At 37.7% G+C, this 17,039-nt stretch overlaps 1 protein-coding gene across 2 annotated transcripts in view; it reads left to right on the forward strand.

Moving 5' to 3' along the window:
- LRRC7 (leucine rich repeat containing 7) overlaps positions 1 to 16,300 on the forward strand; it is a 595,608-nt gene extending 579,308 nt beyond the window's left edge. For both annotated transcript variants that reach the window (XM_066376553.1, XM_066376550.1), the window contains one exon: positions 14,479 to 16,300. In XM_066376553.1, coding sequence (XP_066232650.1) covers positions 14,479 to 14,586 — 108 coding nt within the window. In that variant the 3' untranslated portion in view covers positions 14,587 to 16,300. The remainder of the gene's footprint in view (positions 1 to 14,478) is intronic.
- Positions 16,301 to 17,039: the final 739 nt, after the last annotated feature.

The raw sequence follows: 17,039 nt of genomic DNA on the forward strand, positions 1-17,039 counted from the left end.
ATAGATAGATAGATAGATAGATATGGAGATGGAAATAGAGATAGATAGAGATATCCTGCAGATGGAAAATGAGAATTAAGTTAGTGTCTAGCTGCAGGGTTAAAATCCTCTTTTCTGGCTATAAAATCCTAGAAGAGTTATTATGTGGGGACATGGGAGTTAAGTATTTCTAGTCCCTGAAAAATATACAGCAATAGCAAATGCTTAGAGGAATGAAGTCTAATGCAAGAAGTAGAAAAGACTTATAAGCCCAATCAGTTGAAAGCCAAAAATACTCTTCATGAATGACTATTGAGGATGTAACAGTTTTATTTTTGCTATAGAATTCATTTGAAACTAGACCCTAAAATCAAAGTCTGTTTTCAGTAAAAGAAAAATGCACATAGACCTTAATCAAATAAATTACTAGATTTATCATTTTATTCATATTAGTTGGAAAGCACAAATAAAAAGTGAAAATGAAAAAAGAAAAAAAGGCACAGTGGCCCATTATACTTTCTGAAAGAAATAAGAATGACTAATTCTAAACTAAAATAATTGCCAAAATCAACTGCTAAGAGGGAAAAATACATTTTTTGCCTATTTATAATACTTAGTTTAAAGAACACTGGAGAAGAATGGGTCTAGGTAACTGAGTAATATGTCCTTTACAAGATAAATAGAACATGTCCACACTGGAGCAAATTTATTTATTTACAAGCCTTAGTGACAATGGACAACCTAGAAAATCAAGGAAAAAAGCAAAAAAAAAAGATGAATGGGTCCTTCAGTGATGATAGTTATTGGGCTTCACCTAACCCGATAGCAAATTACAAAAGAGATATGGAATAGCAAAACACATAAACCTTTGCCAAATCTCTCCTAAACTCAGAATTTAGTAGATTAGAGTTATCTCTTTCTTTTTCAGTAACTCTTTTACTCACTACTTTCTTCTTAATCTGCTATGGTATTACACACATGTTATCTGAATTACATAAAAATGTGTGCATTAAGGCACACCATTAATTAAAACATTTTAGGTTAATAAAACATCTTCACATAATTTTTCTGTCATTGTATTATTCATCTTCCCAGAATAGACACTCTATAATTAAGGAGCATATTCAAATTACTTCCTATGTTTAGTAAGTCATTTTGCTTTAGACAGCAGGGCGAAAGGAAGGAGCCACAGTGCTAGGGAAATTGACCCCTCATAACCTCCCTTTCTGTAAAGCTGAATTATATAAAAGAGAGAACAAGTGAAAAGACATGGATCATAAAAAATGTTATTAGTCAGAACCATGTGAAATTTGATAATATTTGACCATTTTTGAAGTGGCAATTATGTTGGTTTAACATCATAGTTTCTTTTTTCTAATGTACTTTCTCTTGCTGAAAAGTTCAGTCTAATTCAGTACACATTTTACAATTCAAAATATGTTTAAATATAGAAAATCTATTAATTATAGTTACACTGTTGAAAAGATTAATAGACTGTAAAAAAAAGAATATATTGTACTTGATAGTTAACAGGATTCACAGTTATAGCCTCAAGCTCACTTGTAAGCATATCATATTCTGTTATAACACAGTAATCAACCCCTATCCTCTTCATTTGCTTGCTCCTCCTTCCCCAGACAAGAGCTTAATTATGGCAAAAGAGAAATACAATAATTTATAGATAATTGATGTCATCTAGATATTACCAATTATCAAAAGAGATTTTACAAATATAAAGTGTATAATAAATATGGGCCCAAATGAATACAATTTTATAGTCCCTTCTACCTTGCCATAATTTTAAGAGTTTTAGAATTTGTCATTAAAAATATACTCCTGATCGGCAGAAGAAAAGAGGACAGAGGGAAGGGGGGTGATAGGAATGGATAAACCTGAAGGGAAGGGGGGAGGGCGTTATGGGGAGGGGGGTAAGGGAGATGTTGAGGGAATACGGGGGAGGGGGATGCATTCGGGGCAACACTAGAATCTATGTAAACACAATAAATTAAAATCAATAAAAAAATATATATATACTCCTGATCTATTACTATACCTAGAAGATACCAAAATAGGACAAAGAGATGATAATTTAAACAAACCATTTTTTTCCCAATCTTAAAAAACTTTGGCCCTTCAATTCAAATAGACAATTAAAGAAATCACTGTGAACAAATAAGTCTATCCATTTCAGTTAGTTGTTAGTGGGTTATTGGGCTCAGAGTACCATATCAAGGCCAAAATCATTGGGTTTGGTGCCCACCAGGTCTATTATTACTGCTCTGTTCCACAATCACTGACAAGTCCACTCCCCATCCTAATTAGTGTCTTATAAGGGGAAGTTGTATGCCCTCAGGGAGCTCATACTGGGAAGACAAGATTAATTCATGCAGTTCTATTAAAAAATGAATACAGTACTTAATTTTGTGATGTAACTAATAGGCATTATAACAGTATTAAAAGAATGAACTGACTATCATAGAGGGTGTTTCTTGTAATGCCAAAAGGGGGTCACTCATAAGTGAAAATCCAAGATGCCACCCCCTCCTGTTCTCATCTCATCCAGTGACTGATGGAGAGGTGAGACCCGTGTGCCAAGAAGCACTGGAAATTATAGAGATCTCTGAGGATAGAGGGACTAGTGAAAAGAGAGTTCATTCTAGATGGAGCAGGATTTGTTCCAGTCTTGACAGAGTAGAGAGAAGCAGGATGAATAGGAGGAAGAATACCTGGGGGCTAGACTGGCAGCAGAGGTAAGAGGGTTATGCCAGAACTGATGAGTGTGAAACAGAAAAAAAAGGAGAGAATATTCGGAAGGGAGATCCCATGCATGAAAAATGGAATTCCTGGGATTTTAAAGTTTCTCATCGAGTTGGAGAATTCAAACATGGAATGTGCTAGAGAAGAGATGAAGTAAGGAGGAGATAGTGAGACTGAATCATACCTTCCCTCTTTGAATGGGAGTTTTATACTTCTTTTGATGACCAATGGGTGTGGTTGGCTGCTAATCTTACTTGGTAAAGCTTATTTATACAGCTACCTCAGCTATCAGGAACAAAACATAAACCAGAAAACAAGCAAAATATCTCTGAGAATCCATAATTAATGTCACCAAAACCATGTACTAAATCTTAAACCTTTTGCTCATAGACTCTATTTCCTACGTGGAGTCTTTTACTTAAGTTTTCCAGACAACAAAGAAGAAAGACTTTGGGTTCAGGCACATTGCTGACAACTTCACTGACCAGGAAGAGGAATAACTTCTTATTAAATACAAAACAAAATCCAAAAGTACAGCAGACTGGAGTCATTCAGTATAGAAGTGTTTCACATTGCCTCACCTATGGTGGCGGAGTAGATAAAGCATCGACCTGGAATGCTGAGGAATCCTGGGCTTGCCCAGACAAGGCATATGAGGGTTGATGCTTCCTGCTCCCCAACCCCCACTTCTCTGTCTCTCTCTTTCTCTCTGTCTCTCCTCTTTTTAAAATCAATAAATAAAATCTTTTTTAAAAATTTTAAAAAGATTAGTGTTGCACAGTGGCATCTCTTAAGGCATCTCTAAAAAGAGAGAGAAGTTCCTTAGTTAAATAAGTTTTTATGTTTTATTTCAGGATTTCACAATGTATTAAGCTTATAAAGAACCTGAGAAATCTTACAAACTTTTATTCCCCCACATACTTAACCATACAACCCTTTTTACTAACAACATCAATTAACAACTTCCACAAAACATGCTTTGGGCAATGTTTCATATAGACGCAATGAAAGGGCCCACGGCATTATCCCTGAGAATGCTGATGTTCATAATTATCAGCATAAATAATTAAGAATGTGATAAACTCATTTATCTTAATTTTTAATTAATTTCCCAAAAGCTGTATAAAGAAAGAGATGTTTTTTTATTTTTAAGACTTTATTCATTTTATAGAGAAGGGACAGAGAGAGAGAGAAAGAGAGAGAAGGGGGGGAGGAGGAAGAAGCATCAACTCCCATATGTGCTTTGACCAAACAAGCCCAGGGTTTTGAATCCACAACCTCAGCATTCCAGGTCAATGCTTCATCCACTGCGCCACCACAGGTTAGGCAAGAGGAATTTTTGTTATACAAAAATTTTGTTAGGCATTTTCTTTTTTTTTTTATTTTTTTTTTCTTTATTTTTATTTTTTCTGAAGCTGGAAACAGGGAGAGACAGTCAGACAGACTCCCGTATGCGCCCGACTGGGATCCACCCGGCACGCCCACCAGGGGCGACACTCTGCCCACCAGGGGGCGATGCTCTGCCCCTCTGGGGCATTGCTCTGCCGTGACCAGAGCCACTCTAGCGCCTGGGGCAGAGGCCAAGGAGCCATCCCCAGCTCCCGGGCCATCTTTGCTCCAATGGAGCCCTGGCTGCAGGAGGGGAAGAGAGAGACAGAGAGAAAGGAGGGGGTAGGAGTGGAGAAGCAAATGGGCGCTTCTCCTATGTGCCCTGGCTGGGAATCGAACCCAGGTCCCCCGCATGCCAGGCCGATGCTCTACCGCTGAGCCAACCGGCCAGGGCCTTGTTAGGCATTTTCTTAAAATGCAGTGTGGAACCTTAAAGAATAAACTTAAGGTATTTGGAATTGTCACTAAAACATTTCCCAACAAGGCTAAATAACTTAATGCTTTTCTATATTTGATCTTATTTGGTGATTGAAAATGAAAAATAACAGAAAGTTTGGAGAGAAGTGAGCAAGAGGTCGTTGGAAGGAGGGAGGGTTGTGCAGTGATCATGTGACTCTTAGTGTTCAGAGAAATTATTGCCTATAATGATATAATACTTTTGAGATATAGGACTTATTTAAAAATACAGCTTGATTAGCCTGACCAGGTGGTGGCGCAGTGGATAGAGCGTCGGACTGAGATGCGGAGAACACAGGTTCGAGACCCCAAGGTCGCCAACTTGAGTGCCGGCTCAACTGGCTTGAGCAAAAAGCTCACCAGCTTGGACTCAAGGTCGCTGGCTTGAGCAAGGGGTTACTTGGTCTGCTGAAGGCCCGCGGTCAAGGCATATATGAGAAAGCAATCAATGAACAACTAAGGTGTCGCAACAAAAAAGTGATGATTGATTCTTTTCATCTCTCTCTGTTCCTGTCTGTCCCTCTCTCTGACTCTCTCTCTGTCGTAAAAAAAAAAAAAAAAAGAAGAAAAAAAATACAGCTTGATTAGAAGACAACCAAAAATAAGTTTGAATAATGTATTTGGTTTTATATGCCAAAGTTTCACTGCATATCTTTTTTCATTATGTTTTCTTTATAACCTACAAAGTTCAGCATTAAAAAATATTGAGAAATACAGTACTTTTTGCAAATCAAAAAAATAATATGGTATTAAGTAAAACATAAAAATAGTTTTAAGTGCTGGCTCTAACTTCCATAATTTGGCTGAAATTAAAATAATATTTATTTAGTATCTATATTGTCTCATTTATACATGTATCAAATCTGCAAGATATCTATTATTAGCAGAGGTTAAATAACTTATTTAAGCTTCTTCCATTACACAATGCTGATCTACTGTAGCAAATTTTATGGATAGCATCATAGCCATAACATTTTCTATTTTTTTATTTGGAAAATATTTATTAAATGCCTACCATGTACAAAGTATTATGCCAAGCAATGTGAACAATATTATGGGGAAAGCCACAAAGTTTCTGCCTTTGCACAACCTAGTCCAGGTAGTAGACAAGCTCAAAATTACACAGAGCAGAAAATGAAGGAAGAAGAGCGTCAAGGAAGAGCTATCAATCATTTAATAAAATGAACACCTAGTCTGTCTTCTTTTAAGACCAAGCTCTTCACCAAAACAGACACCAGTCTGGCTACAATGAGCCCCTTGAAAACGAGGGGCTCATTTCACAGTTACTTTTTCACAGAAAATAAGTTATTTTCTTCTGGAAAAATTAAAATGAATAAAGTGTAGTTCATCAGGGAACTGCTTTGCAAACCAAGGTAAGGAATTCATCTGATAGAGATGTTCATTTAACATTTTTGATAAGAAAGCTGGCATTCTAAAATCAGAACAGATAAACAAGCCAATATCTTTATTTTCAGTTCTACATTGCATTTCTATACAAATAATTTGCAAAGTCTTCAGTTGAGTCTATTCTATCTTGCTCTGTCTTTTTGCTCTTGAAGTCAAGAAACATTCAAGGTACAGTATATGTGTGCACTTAAGACAGAAGAGAAATTCTTATGTGTTTATTGTATGAAGATTTTTTTTTAAGTGAAAGGAGGGAAAATAGTGAGACAGACTTCCACATGCGCCCTGACAGGGATCCAACTGGCAACCCCCATCTGGGGCCAATTTGGTGCCTACACTCAAACCAATGGAGCCACTGGCTGCCAGAGTAGAAGAGAGAGAGAAGGCATAGAGGAAGGGGTAAAGAAGCAGATGGTAGTGTCTCATGTGTGCCCTTACTGCGGATATTCACATGCCAGGCCCACGCTCTATCCACTGAGCCAACCGGCAATGACCATATGAAGATTTTTTTAATGCAACAGTAAAAGCCACTAAGACTTCAAACTTTCTCTCATTTAAAAAGTGCAACATAAATTTCTCATGTGAACTCTCTAAGACTTTAAAGCCAATAGTTCAAATTTTTGATAGTTAGGAAAATTTTTTAAATGACCTGGCATCCAATCCATCTGGTATTGTTTTTGCAATATACTCAGCCTTATATTTATCCCAATATTTAGTGAGAGTATTCTACCAGATTAAAATTCTAAAATTAGAATTAATTTCAGGTAGTTAATGTGAAGCATAATTATAATTATCAAAGATTCTCACTGCTCCTGATAATGTCAGAAAGCTTACCCTTATAGATCTAATTTGGTTACTATATTTTTAGTTGTCCCTTATCTCAAGAGCTATAGGCATTTGAAGTACAAGTTTCTGATGTATTAATATATATCTAATATACAAAAACATGTGCATTGGCCTTTTATTTATTTATTTATTTATTTTGTATTTTTCTGAAGCTGGAAATGGGGAGGCAATCAGACAGACTCCCGCATGCACTCGACCGGGATCCTCCCAGCATGCCCACCAGGGGGCGATGCTCTGCCCATCTGGGGCGTCGCTCTGTTGCAACCAGAGCCATTCTAGCGCCTGAGGCAGAGGCCATAGAGCCATCCTCAGCACCTGGGCCAACTTTGCTCCAATGGAGCCTTGGCTGTGGGAGGGGAAGAGAGAGACAGAGAAGAAGGAGGGGGGAGGGTTGGAGAAGCAGATGGGTGCTTCTCCTGTGTGCCCTGGCCGGGAATCGAACCCGGGACTCCTGCATGCCAGGCCAATGCTCTACCACTGAGCCAACCGGCCAGGGCTTGCACTGGCCTTTTAAATATTTGTTCCTTGAATGTGAGATTAAATCCAACAAAAGTCACATGTCCATGTCTCTATAATCTTGTATCTTTTTTTGGAATCTAAAAAGAGTCATGCTGTTCTTATTGGATAATCTCCCCAGCACTGTGGCCAAGCCTGACCAGAGACTCATTATTAATAATAGGAATACAACAGAATTCCTAAGCGAATTACAGCATCATCTGGAGAATATCTACAGTATAAACATCCAGAATTTATTTACTTAACAAAACATTTACCAGAAGGAAATCAAACATAAATCCAAGAAGGACTAAGAGGATGAAATCCAGAAACCCAGTGTGTTTTACAGGAAACTGATGAGCTGTCATTGCAAGGCTCTATTTCCTGTTGGAATTACAGATATTATTTTCACTAACCCTCAATATTTTCATGTTTAAATCATGGAAAGGGGCAATTAAAAAAAACATTTTGTGGCACAGATGTCAAGTGGAATTAAAATAAGGAAGGTTATCCTCTAGAAATAGCAATGATTACAGTAAAATGTTCCTTCACACTTTTCAAATCAGCTAAAGCCAGAAACCCATTAATTACATGTTCTTGAAGAATGAAACTTTCAGAATATCTTTTCTTTCCTGCATTATTGACTTATTAACTTCATTTCAACTTAATAAGCCATTCATTTATTTCTGGTTTTTCATTATTTGCAATTTCCTCAAAATTGCACACAGTATATTATAATCCATGGTATACTATGTTTATATAAAACATGCATATAGTCAAATGTGACAATATATTTTACATTTTTATTAATTTAGCATGTATTCTTTAAATCATCTTTCACAATATAATGCACACATTCAAAATGTCAAGTGCATAAATGTAAAGTATGTACATTTATTTTTTTTTCAAAGCATTATTGAACTCATTGAGTTAATATTGCCTAATATTTTCTTAGGTCTTCTATTTACACAAATGAAACCACCACAAAACTTAACTAGTTGAAATACTGATTCTTCTGGTCTTCATTTTAACTGGAAAAGCCCTACACAAATGCAGTAACATAATTCTCTGATTCCCTGCCTGAAACTGCTCAAGATGTAAGCCAGATAGCCATATTCATTACAACAGACAATATAATGTCACTTTGCTCTTCTGTCCTAAAAATGAAAGAAGGCTCCTTAGAACTGAGATTCTGTTTTCTTCCATTGAAACCCTTCTTTGAACTTCCTCTTTCATTGCCTACCCTGATGTCAGACCTAACATAATGTAGCTGAATTAATATTAAAAAGTTAATTCACCCTGGCCCATTGGTTCAGTGGTAGAGTGTTGGCCGGGCATGTGGAAGTCCCAGGTTCGATTCCAGGCTAGGGCACACAGGAGAAGCACCCTTCTGCTTCTCCACTCTTCCCCCTCTCCTTCCTCTCTGTCTCTCTCTTGATCTCCTATGCCTTGATCCCCTACTGCACAACTCTTTCCCTCTCTTCTCCTGCCTGGATTTCTTAGGAACCCCGGTTTCCTGTTCCCTCCCCTCAGTCCATTAGTCCTCATAAGAATCCCTGCCCTTTAGTTTGGATATCAAGCTAAAGGCAGCTTGCTGCCATCCTTGGGAAGGAATAGGACCTGTTTCACCTTTCCCTCCGTCATTTCAGACAGATTTTTCTAAATGCTCACGTCAAAAGCAAACATTGTCGGCCCTGGCAGGTTGGCTCAGCGGCAGAGCATCGGCCTGGCGTGCGGGGGACCCGGGTTTGATTCCTGGCCAGGGCACATAGGAGAAGCGCCCATTTGCTTCTCCACCCCCCACCTTCCTCTCTGTCTCTCTCTTCCCCTCCGGCAGCCAAGGCTCCATTGGAGCAAAGATGGCCCGGGCACTGGGGATGGCTCCTTGGCCTCTGCCCCAGGCGCTAGAGTGGCTCTGGTCGCGACAGAGCGACGCCCCGGAGGGGCAGAGCATCGCCCCCTGGTGGGCAGAGCGTCGCCCCTGGTGGGCGTGCCGGGTGGATCTCAGTCGGGCGCATGCGGGAGTCTGTCTGACTGTCTCTCTCCATTTCCAGCTTCAGAAAAATACAAAAAATAAAAAAATAAAAAAGCAAACATTGTCTTTTCTACTCTACATATGCAAAGCTGCCTGCAACCATGACCTGTTCCAAATTTATGCCAATTACATACTCCCTTTTAACTTACCATATTTCCCCATGTATAAGACGCTCCCATGTATAAGACGCACTTTAATTTGGTGATCCGAAATTTGAAAAAAAAAATGTATTACTTAAAGTTATTGAACTCAAGTTTGATTTATCATAAAATTCATACAACTCATCACTATCAAAACTCCCATCCATTAGCTTGTCCTCATCGGTGTCCCATGACGAATCACTGTCTTCATACATTACTTTATCCTCAGTTCCATTTCACGTGAAAAAGCAGAAAATGCAAGCAAAAAAATCTACAACCACTGTATAAGACACACCCCATTTTAGACCCCAAATTTTTCTAAAAGGGGTGCATCTTATACATGGAGAAATGCGGTATTTTCTGATCAATTTCTCAGTGTTTCTCATGGTTAATGCCAGGCTGCAATACAACCTTACCTCTGTCGCTAATGTTGCCAGTCTGATCTCCTTCCTGAACTCTAATCTCTTGTTTCTGAATATCTGATCACCATTCCTGTTGCATTTATCATCAGTACCACAAACTCCACTATCTTCCTAGCCAAGCTCTGCTCTCTGCCGCAGTCACCATGTTCTATTAAGGGCCTCACATTTGATTCTCATTTGTTTCTTATTCCCTTGTTCAACCAGGTACCAAATTTATAGATTCCACCCTAAAAAATTTCTTTCTTTTAATTCATTTACTCTCAAGTCTCTTGGCACTGTCCTAAAGATATTTTACTTTTGAGAAATAAGGCTCACAAATAACTCACTTCAGCTAGAGTTAAAACTATAAGAATGAGGCCCTGGACGGTTGGCTCAGTGGTAGAGTGTCGGCCTGGTGTGCAGGAGTCCCGGGTTCGATTCCCGGCCAGGGCACACAGGAGAAGCACTCCCCCTCTCCTTCCTCTCTGTCTCTTTCTTCCCCTCCCGCAGCCAAAGCTCCATTGGAGCAAAGTTGGCCCGGGTGCTGAGGATGGCTCTGTGGCCTCTGCCTCAGGCACTAGAGTGGCTCTGGTTGCAACAGAGCGACGCCCCAGATGGGCAGAGCATCGCTCCCTGGTGGGCGTGCCAGGTGGATCCGGATCAGGCGCATGTGGGAGTCTGTCTGACTGCCTTCCCATTTCCAACTTCAGAAAAATACAAAAATAATTAAATTAAATTAAATTTAAAAAAACTGTAAGAATGAGAGATTCAGCTTTTCTGTAGATTCTAATTTAGGACTCAATATTTCTACTAGTGTTTTTTTTTTAAAATAAAGTAAGTTAGATCTGATAAGAATGCAAAAGTATGGCTTTGTACCCACTATAAATAAACAAAATTATGTTGAGAGGAAATATATAACAATTTTAAGGAGAAAAATTCATGATCAATGAAATGTCAGTTCAAATTACTAAAAGCAATTGTAGTCTTACTATTTCAGTGAGTTATTGAGAGAAATAATAATAAAAACTATGGAGCTGAAAGATGTTGGCAGGCACACCGGGCTCTGGGCGCAGTCCCACTCCATCCGTCAGCCCTCTCCCGGGCTCTCTAGCTTCTCATTTTCCACATCCTTTCAGGGACGTTTTGTCTCAATGCTTTACATATGGGGCTTTCTCTTTTTCTGTTGAAGGAAAGGATCAGTGAGTTAACCCTACTCCATATTAGCTTATTTTTATAGTTGCTTCTTATCTAATGTTTAGGGTGTAAATTCATAAGTATTTTTGTTTTTTTAATTCTCTCAAAAATGATTACATACATGAATCATCTTAAAACTCTTTTCCCTGAGTAGACTGTTGCAGAATTTACTTGAAATGGTCAACTGTCCACATGTCCAGGGTTGGAGGAGACTCCAGGCTTGAGACAAGACAATTCCTTGTGTTCTCTTGCTAACCACATTTGCCAGGTGTATTACCAAGAAACTCTCTTGTTAAATGCTTCAGAGAAACAGATTCCTTGGGAATTTTTCCTCTTCTTTTCCATGACTGTTTGTCCTTCTAGAGGGTCACCTCTGATGGGAAGCTTCCTGTTTTATCCATCTTATCTATGCCCCCTGCTTAGCACAATGCCTTGGGAACAGTCAGTAGACAACAGACATTTTTTGATTGAAAAAAAATAATCAACATTGTGGAAGTGAGCCATCTTTCTTTGAAGATCTTTTGATGAAAGTATTCAAAATTAACAGCTACTATAGTTTGCTATTTGGGTTTTGTACCACTTATGCCCTTAACACCAATATTATTTTGAGACCAGTAATTCCTAATACCATGGTCAGATCTGATGATGGACAATATACCATTTATGGCCTCCAATTACTAAAGCATTCCTTATCTCTGGAACACTGAGATACTTAAATTTTAAGCAATGCCCTGAAAGTTCTCAGTGGGTTTTGATTTCATTGCAATTCTAGGTTCTGAGTCTACAGATAGAAAAATCAGAGCACTCACAAAGTTATCTTTAAAATTTGGCACTCAAGAATTTCATTATTAAAATTAAATTTCAAAATTAAGGTATAACTTTTGGTCAAATTGAAGACATTAAGGTAGTTAGTATAACCTTCAAAAATATAGTGGGATAAACATACTATATTCCACCCAAGTTTGCTACTTTCCTAATGTCAGAAACAAGATGAGAGTAAAAAACAGAATGTACGGCCCTGGCCGGTTGGCTCAGTGGTACAGCGTCGGCCTGGTGTGCAGGAGTCCCGGGTTCAATTCCCGGCCGGGGCACACAGGAGAGGCGCCCATCTGCTTCTCCACCCCTCCCCCTCTCCTTCCTCTCTGTCTCTCTCTTCCCCTCTGGCAGCCAAGGCTCCATTGGAGCAAAGATGGCCCAGGCGCTGAGGATGGCTCTATGGCCTCTGCCTCAGGCACTAGAATGACTCTGAATGCAACAGAGCAATGGCCCAGATGGGCGGAGCATTGCCCCCTGGTGGGCATGCCTGGTGCATCCTGGTCCGGCGCATGCAGGAGTCTGGCGTACTGCCTCCCCGTTTCCAGCTTCAGAAAAAATACAAAACAAACAAACAAACAAAAAAAAACCCAGAATGTACTAGGTCCTATTCTCATTCCATGTCACCATCTGATCAAAATATCATCAGATGAAACCCAGTTGTGTGGTTTTTATCATAACTTAAAGCATGAAATTTGGGCTGTGAACACACCCAAAATTATACTCAGCTACTGTTTCCTGTCATGGAAACAGCCAGTGAAAGTTTGATAGCATTTTTAAGCAAATGTTACCAAAGAATAGAGAAAGAGAGAGAGAGAGAGAGAGAGAGAGAGACGGGGATTCTTTAATGTAAAATAAATTTGTACACAGATTTCTGTGGGTTCACAATTTTGTTTCCTGGCATTTTCCTTACTCATAGATGTAGTGGGGTTTTTTAAAATATCTATTTTAGGGCCTTTTTTTTATCACATCATTAGCTAACCAACTTTAATGAACTAATGATAAAATTTAATTAAGCAGACAACTTTCACCTAAGTTATAAAGATTCTACAGTATTGCTAGAGGTATACTGCTGTTTTAAATTTCAAAAAGCCAAGGCAGTGAAATACCTTAAGTGAGTGATTCTTTGAAATATTAATCATATTTTAAGCAAGTGTAGAAAAAGTAGAATCACAAAGGCAATGGGTATCACAAATAGGATCAGTCAATTGAAAATTGAAAAAGTCAACTAGCCTGACCAGGCGGTGGCGCAGTGGATAGAGCGTTGGACTGGGACACAGAGGACCCAGGTTCGAAACCCTGAGCTCACCAGCTTGAGTGCAGGCTCATCTGGTTTGAGCAAGGGGTCACTTGTTCTGCTGTAGCCCCTTGGTCAAGGCACATATGAGAAAGCAATCAATGAACAACTAAGATGCTGCAACAAAGAATTGATGCTTCTCATCTCTCTCCCTTCCTGTCTGTCTGTCCCTATTGTCTCTCTCTCTGTCTTTCTCTGTCTCTGTCACACACAAAAAAAAATCAACCAATTAACTGGCTCTATTACCTGTACTTTGCCAAGCAGCCAGCCTGGCTGACTCTTCCAAATCAACTGAGTCTCAGCCTGCAAGGAAAAGAGTTACATGTCAGTCATTAAGTTTCCAAGTTTCAGTAAGGTTATTATTTTGGCCTTCGTGACAATGAAGCTTTATGGGATCCACTTCTCTCTACACAAATAATAAAAATCATTCCAATCAAGAAAACCTACAATTTAATGTAGAGAAAACCAAAGACCCATGAGCATTCACTGCAGAGAAGCACGAACATTTTGTGGCATAAATATCAAGAAAGAGCCCGTTTGAATCCTAGAATTGTAACATTAAGCTAATTATGCTTACAATGAACTTTGATTGCATAGATTGAGGTTTCTTATCTGGAGGACCACAGACAGGCTACTGTTATTAATGTAGGGTGCTTTATCCCTGAGGGATGGATCTCTTATCTATATTAGATGGGATTGAGAACCACCGGTATAGATGATGAATAATAAACTTGCAATTATCAATGGAGGAGATAAAAATGATCTATTTAATGTAAAAATATACAAACTAGGTAGTTTCAAGTGAGTCAAAATAAGATTTAACTGTACTATAAGTATCCAGTCATGCTTTGCATGGCTGAAATATTTGACCATGCTGATGGGTTTGTAGCAGTGATTTAAAACAAGAAGGCAGTGGCCTGGGGACACTTCTGAACTGTCACAACAAAGTTTATGCAAAAACAAAACAAATCAGAACAACAAAACTGAACTACTGTATTTCAAGTGCATCTGTTTTTCACCCGTGCATCTCTGTAATTGGCACAGTGGCTAAGACTATACTAGGAGGGTCCTGAGTAGTACCTGAATTAATAAATTGACTTAAAGCTAGATATAATTAATTAGTTGTTTCCATAGTTCCAATTCTATTGTGAATTTTTGAACTGATAACTTTTGGTTGCTCAATACTCCCTTGAATTTTAGGATTAAAAAGTATTATAAAGTAATAAATAAGTATCTTGCATTGATTGTCCTGTTTTATTTGCATGTTTACAGGCAAACGGACATAGTTTTGTACATATGGAACATGAAAAAGCTGTATTACTACTGAAGAGTTTCCAGAACACAGTAGACCTAGTTATTCAACGTGAGCTTACTGTCTAAATATTTTTTATAAATAGTGAAGATACGTCTAGCCAGACCTAATGTTCAAAATTAAATTTATATATAGGAACAAATTTTGCCAATTGCTGGACCAATGGCAAACATTAGTGCCAAATGTATAATATTATATGTTAGCACTGATCATCCTTAAAAATGTTAACTATATAAATATGATGTTCATGTGGTTATGTATTAGTTTTAATTGTCAGCCTCCGGCTGTGCATTGGTGCAGTTTTGTTTTGTTTTTTAACCAAATAAGTTTCTTCTCAAAATGGATTTCATATGATTTCAGAAGCACGGAAGCACACACAAGCTCTTTACAAATTCTGCTCTCCATCAGAAACACTGCCTCAAAGTTGTATATGCCTTTATATAGAAAATACAAACAGAAAGAATTGTAATTCCCATAAAGTATTTCTAGCACAAGATATATGTTGGCATATACACAAAAAAAGAATATAGAGCAAAACAATATTTTCATAAACTAAACATCTCGGATTGAGAAAGAAAATATATCTTAAAATAAGACTTTACTATATTGACTCTTTTTCAATAAAAATTACATGATAATGCCTTATGAAAGTAACTGTACATATGGTATAAAGTGTTTCTACTTGGTTCCATAGTCATTTGCTAAATTCTCATAACACAGAGTGAAATGTTTCATAAATTAGCCATTTATCTCTGGGACCTGAATAAAAATAGAACAAACTAATTTATTTGATGCCTTTAGCTGATTGCAGTACATGCAGAGTTAAACAACAGACTAAAGGTCATTACAGAGCAGTCTTTTCACCACAGATTTAAGCAGTGAACGATGGTAGCAGGAAAGATATTGCTTTATTTCTTTCAAGTTTATATTGATTATAAACTGTGACCCCTGTGATTTCTTTACTTGTAAATGAGGAGGAATTTATTTGTGTGTTGCTTTATCTAATTTGCTACTTTTAAATAATTTAAAATGAGTTTTGGAGATTGATAAAATTTATCACTAGGAACGATTGCTGTTAGAAAGGTATGGTGGGAGATTAAAAAACTTTGGTATTTAAATATGAAACTTCAAATATAATTTCTCAGAGCTAGAGTCTACCTGTATTATTAATTTCAGTGCCTGGTTTTTTTTGTGGGCAGAAATAAAGAAAATACTTTTGTTTCAAAAATGTTTCAAATTATAATCCTGAATTTTGTCTCACTTGAGAGAATGACAAACATAGTTAATACAGGCTTAGTTTAACATTAGAACTGTTCTATTCAATAAATAATCAATTCATTTTATAATTCATTGAACACATTTCTTTTTTATATTAGTCATTAATTTGATTAAAATATTAATTTGAGATTTTAGAACAATTTCCCAGAGTTGGTTGTGTGAATTCTCTCTCATAGTTCCATAGAGCTCTTTTTAAAATATATGTAATAAATTTACTTTACATACCAGTATTTCAAGTCTTCTATTAAGATTTTCACAGTAGTTTCCCACATTGATGTCATCAAAGCTCTGAGAATAATATTTGTAAGTTAAATGTTTTATGGGGACATTGAAAATATTGTATTTTTGTAGGGTCTATTAAAAATGGATGTCACTTATTAGAAGTATAGTGGTATTTTTTGGCAGTAGAATTTGTCACTTGAAGGCAAATGATACTTCACTTTATAGATGATGCACTAATTTTGATGTTGCTTTATGTCAGGGTAACATTATATCATGATTTTATAGAGTTTGACATTTAACAAATGATTAAATGATTGGCCTATTTAATATGTTTCCCAGAAGTAACTTTTAAATGCATTTAAATATATTTACAGTTTCTGATGAGAAGTGTTTTTCAGAGCCTAATTTTCTTTGACAAAAACTTGCACCAAACCACCACCTCCAGCTGCTATTATAGGATGATCATCAAGACAGAGGCCCTCACTGCCTTTCACAAGACCGCTTTAAAGAAAAACAACATCAAGGGTATAGTTTCGTGGCAATGAAGCAGCTCAAATCATCCCATCAGTTCTGTTTACTCTTTTCCAGTAGAGGTAGGAGAAGAGCCAATGTAGGACCTCCCAGGTCTTTTTTCTTCTGTTAGGTTTCCATGACAACCCCAGGCCTTCAGGAGATGCTTCTGAGGCACTGAGCGAAAGGATCATGATCTTTGTAAACACCTCTGCCACTCCAGATGTGGCAGCATGGCCATGGCCAGTGCTTTCATCATTCTTGTTGTGCTGTTCAAAAATGAGGAAAAGAGAAAAGAGATCCCTGACCCACTGGAAAAGATATCTGTTTCTCAAACACCTCACTGTCAATTGTACTGCCATGCTGCAGATTAAGACAAGGCAGGTAATAATGAAAAGAGGCATTTTTAGGTGGACTGAATAAAAACAGTCACTAAGCACTTAAGGGTGTGTGTAGGGGAGGGGGACCTAATTAATTCCACAAGTGACCAAAACCAATTATACATTGATTT

The sequence above is a fragment of the Saccopteryx leptura genome, chromosome 3, assembly GCF_036850995.1.
Source record: "Saccopteryx leptura isolate mSacLep1 chromosome 3, mSacLep1_pri_phased_curated, whole genome shotgun sequence".
Classification (NCBI taxonomy): domain Eukaryota; kingdom Metazoa; phylum Chordata; class Mammalia; order Chiroptera; family Emballonuridae; genus Saccopteryx; species Saccopteryx leptura.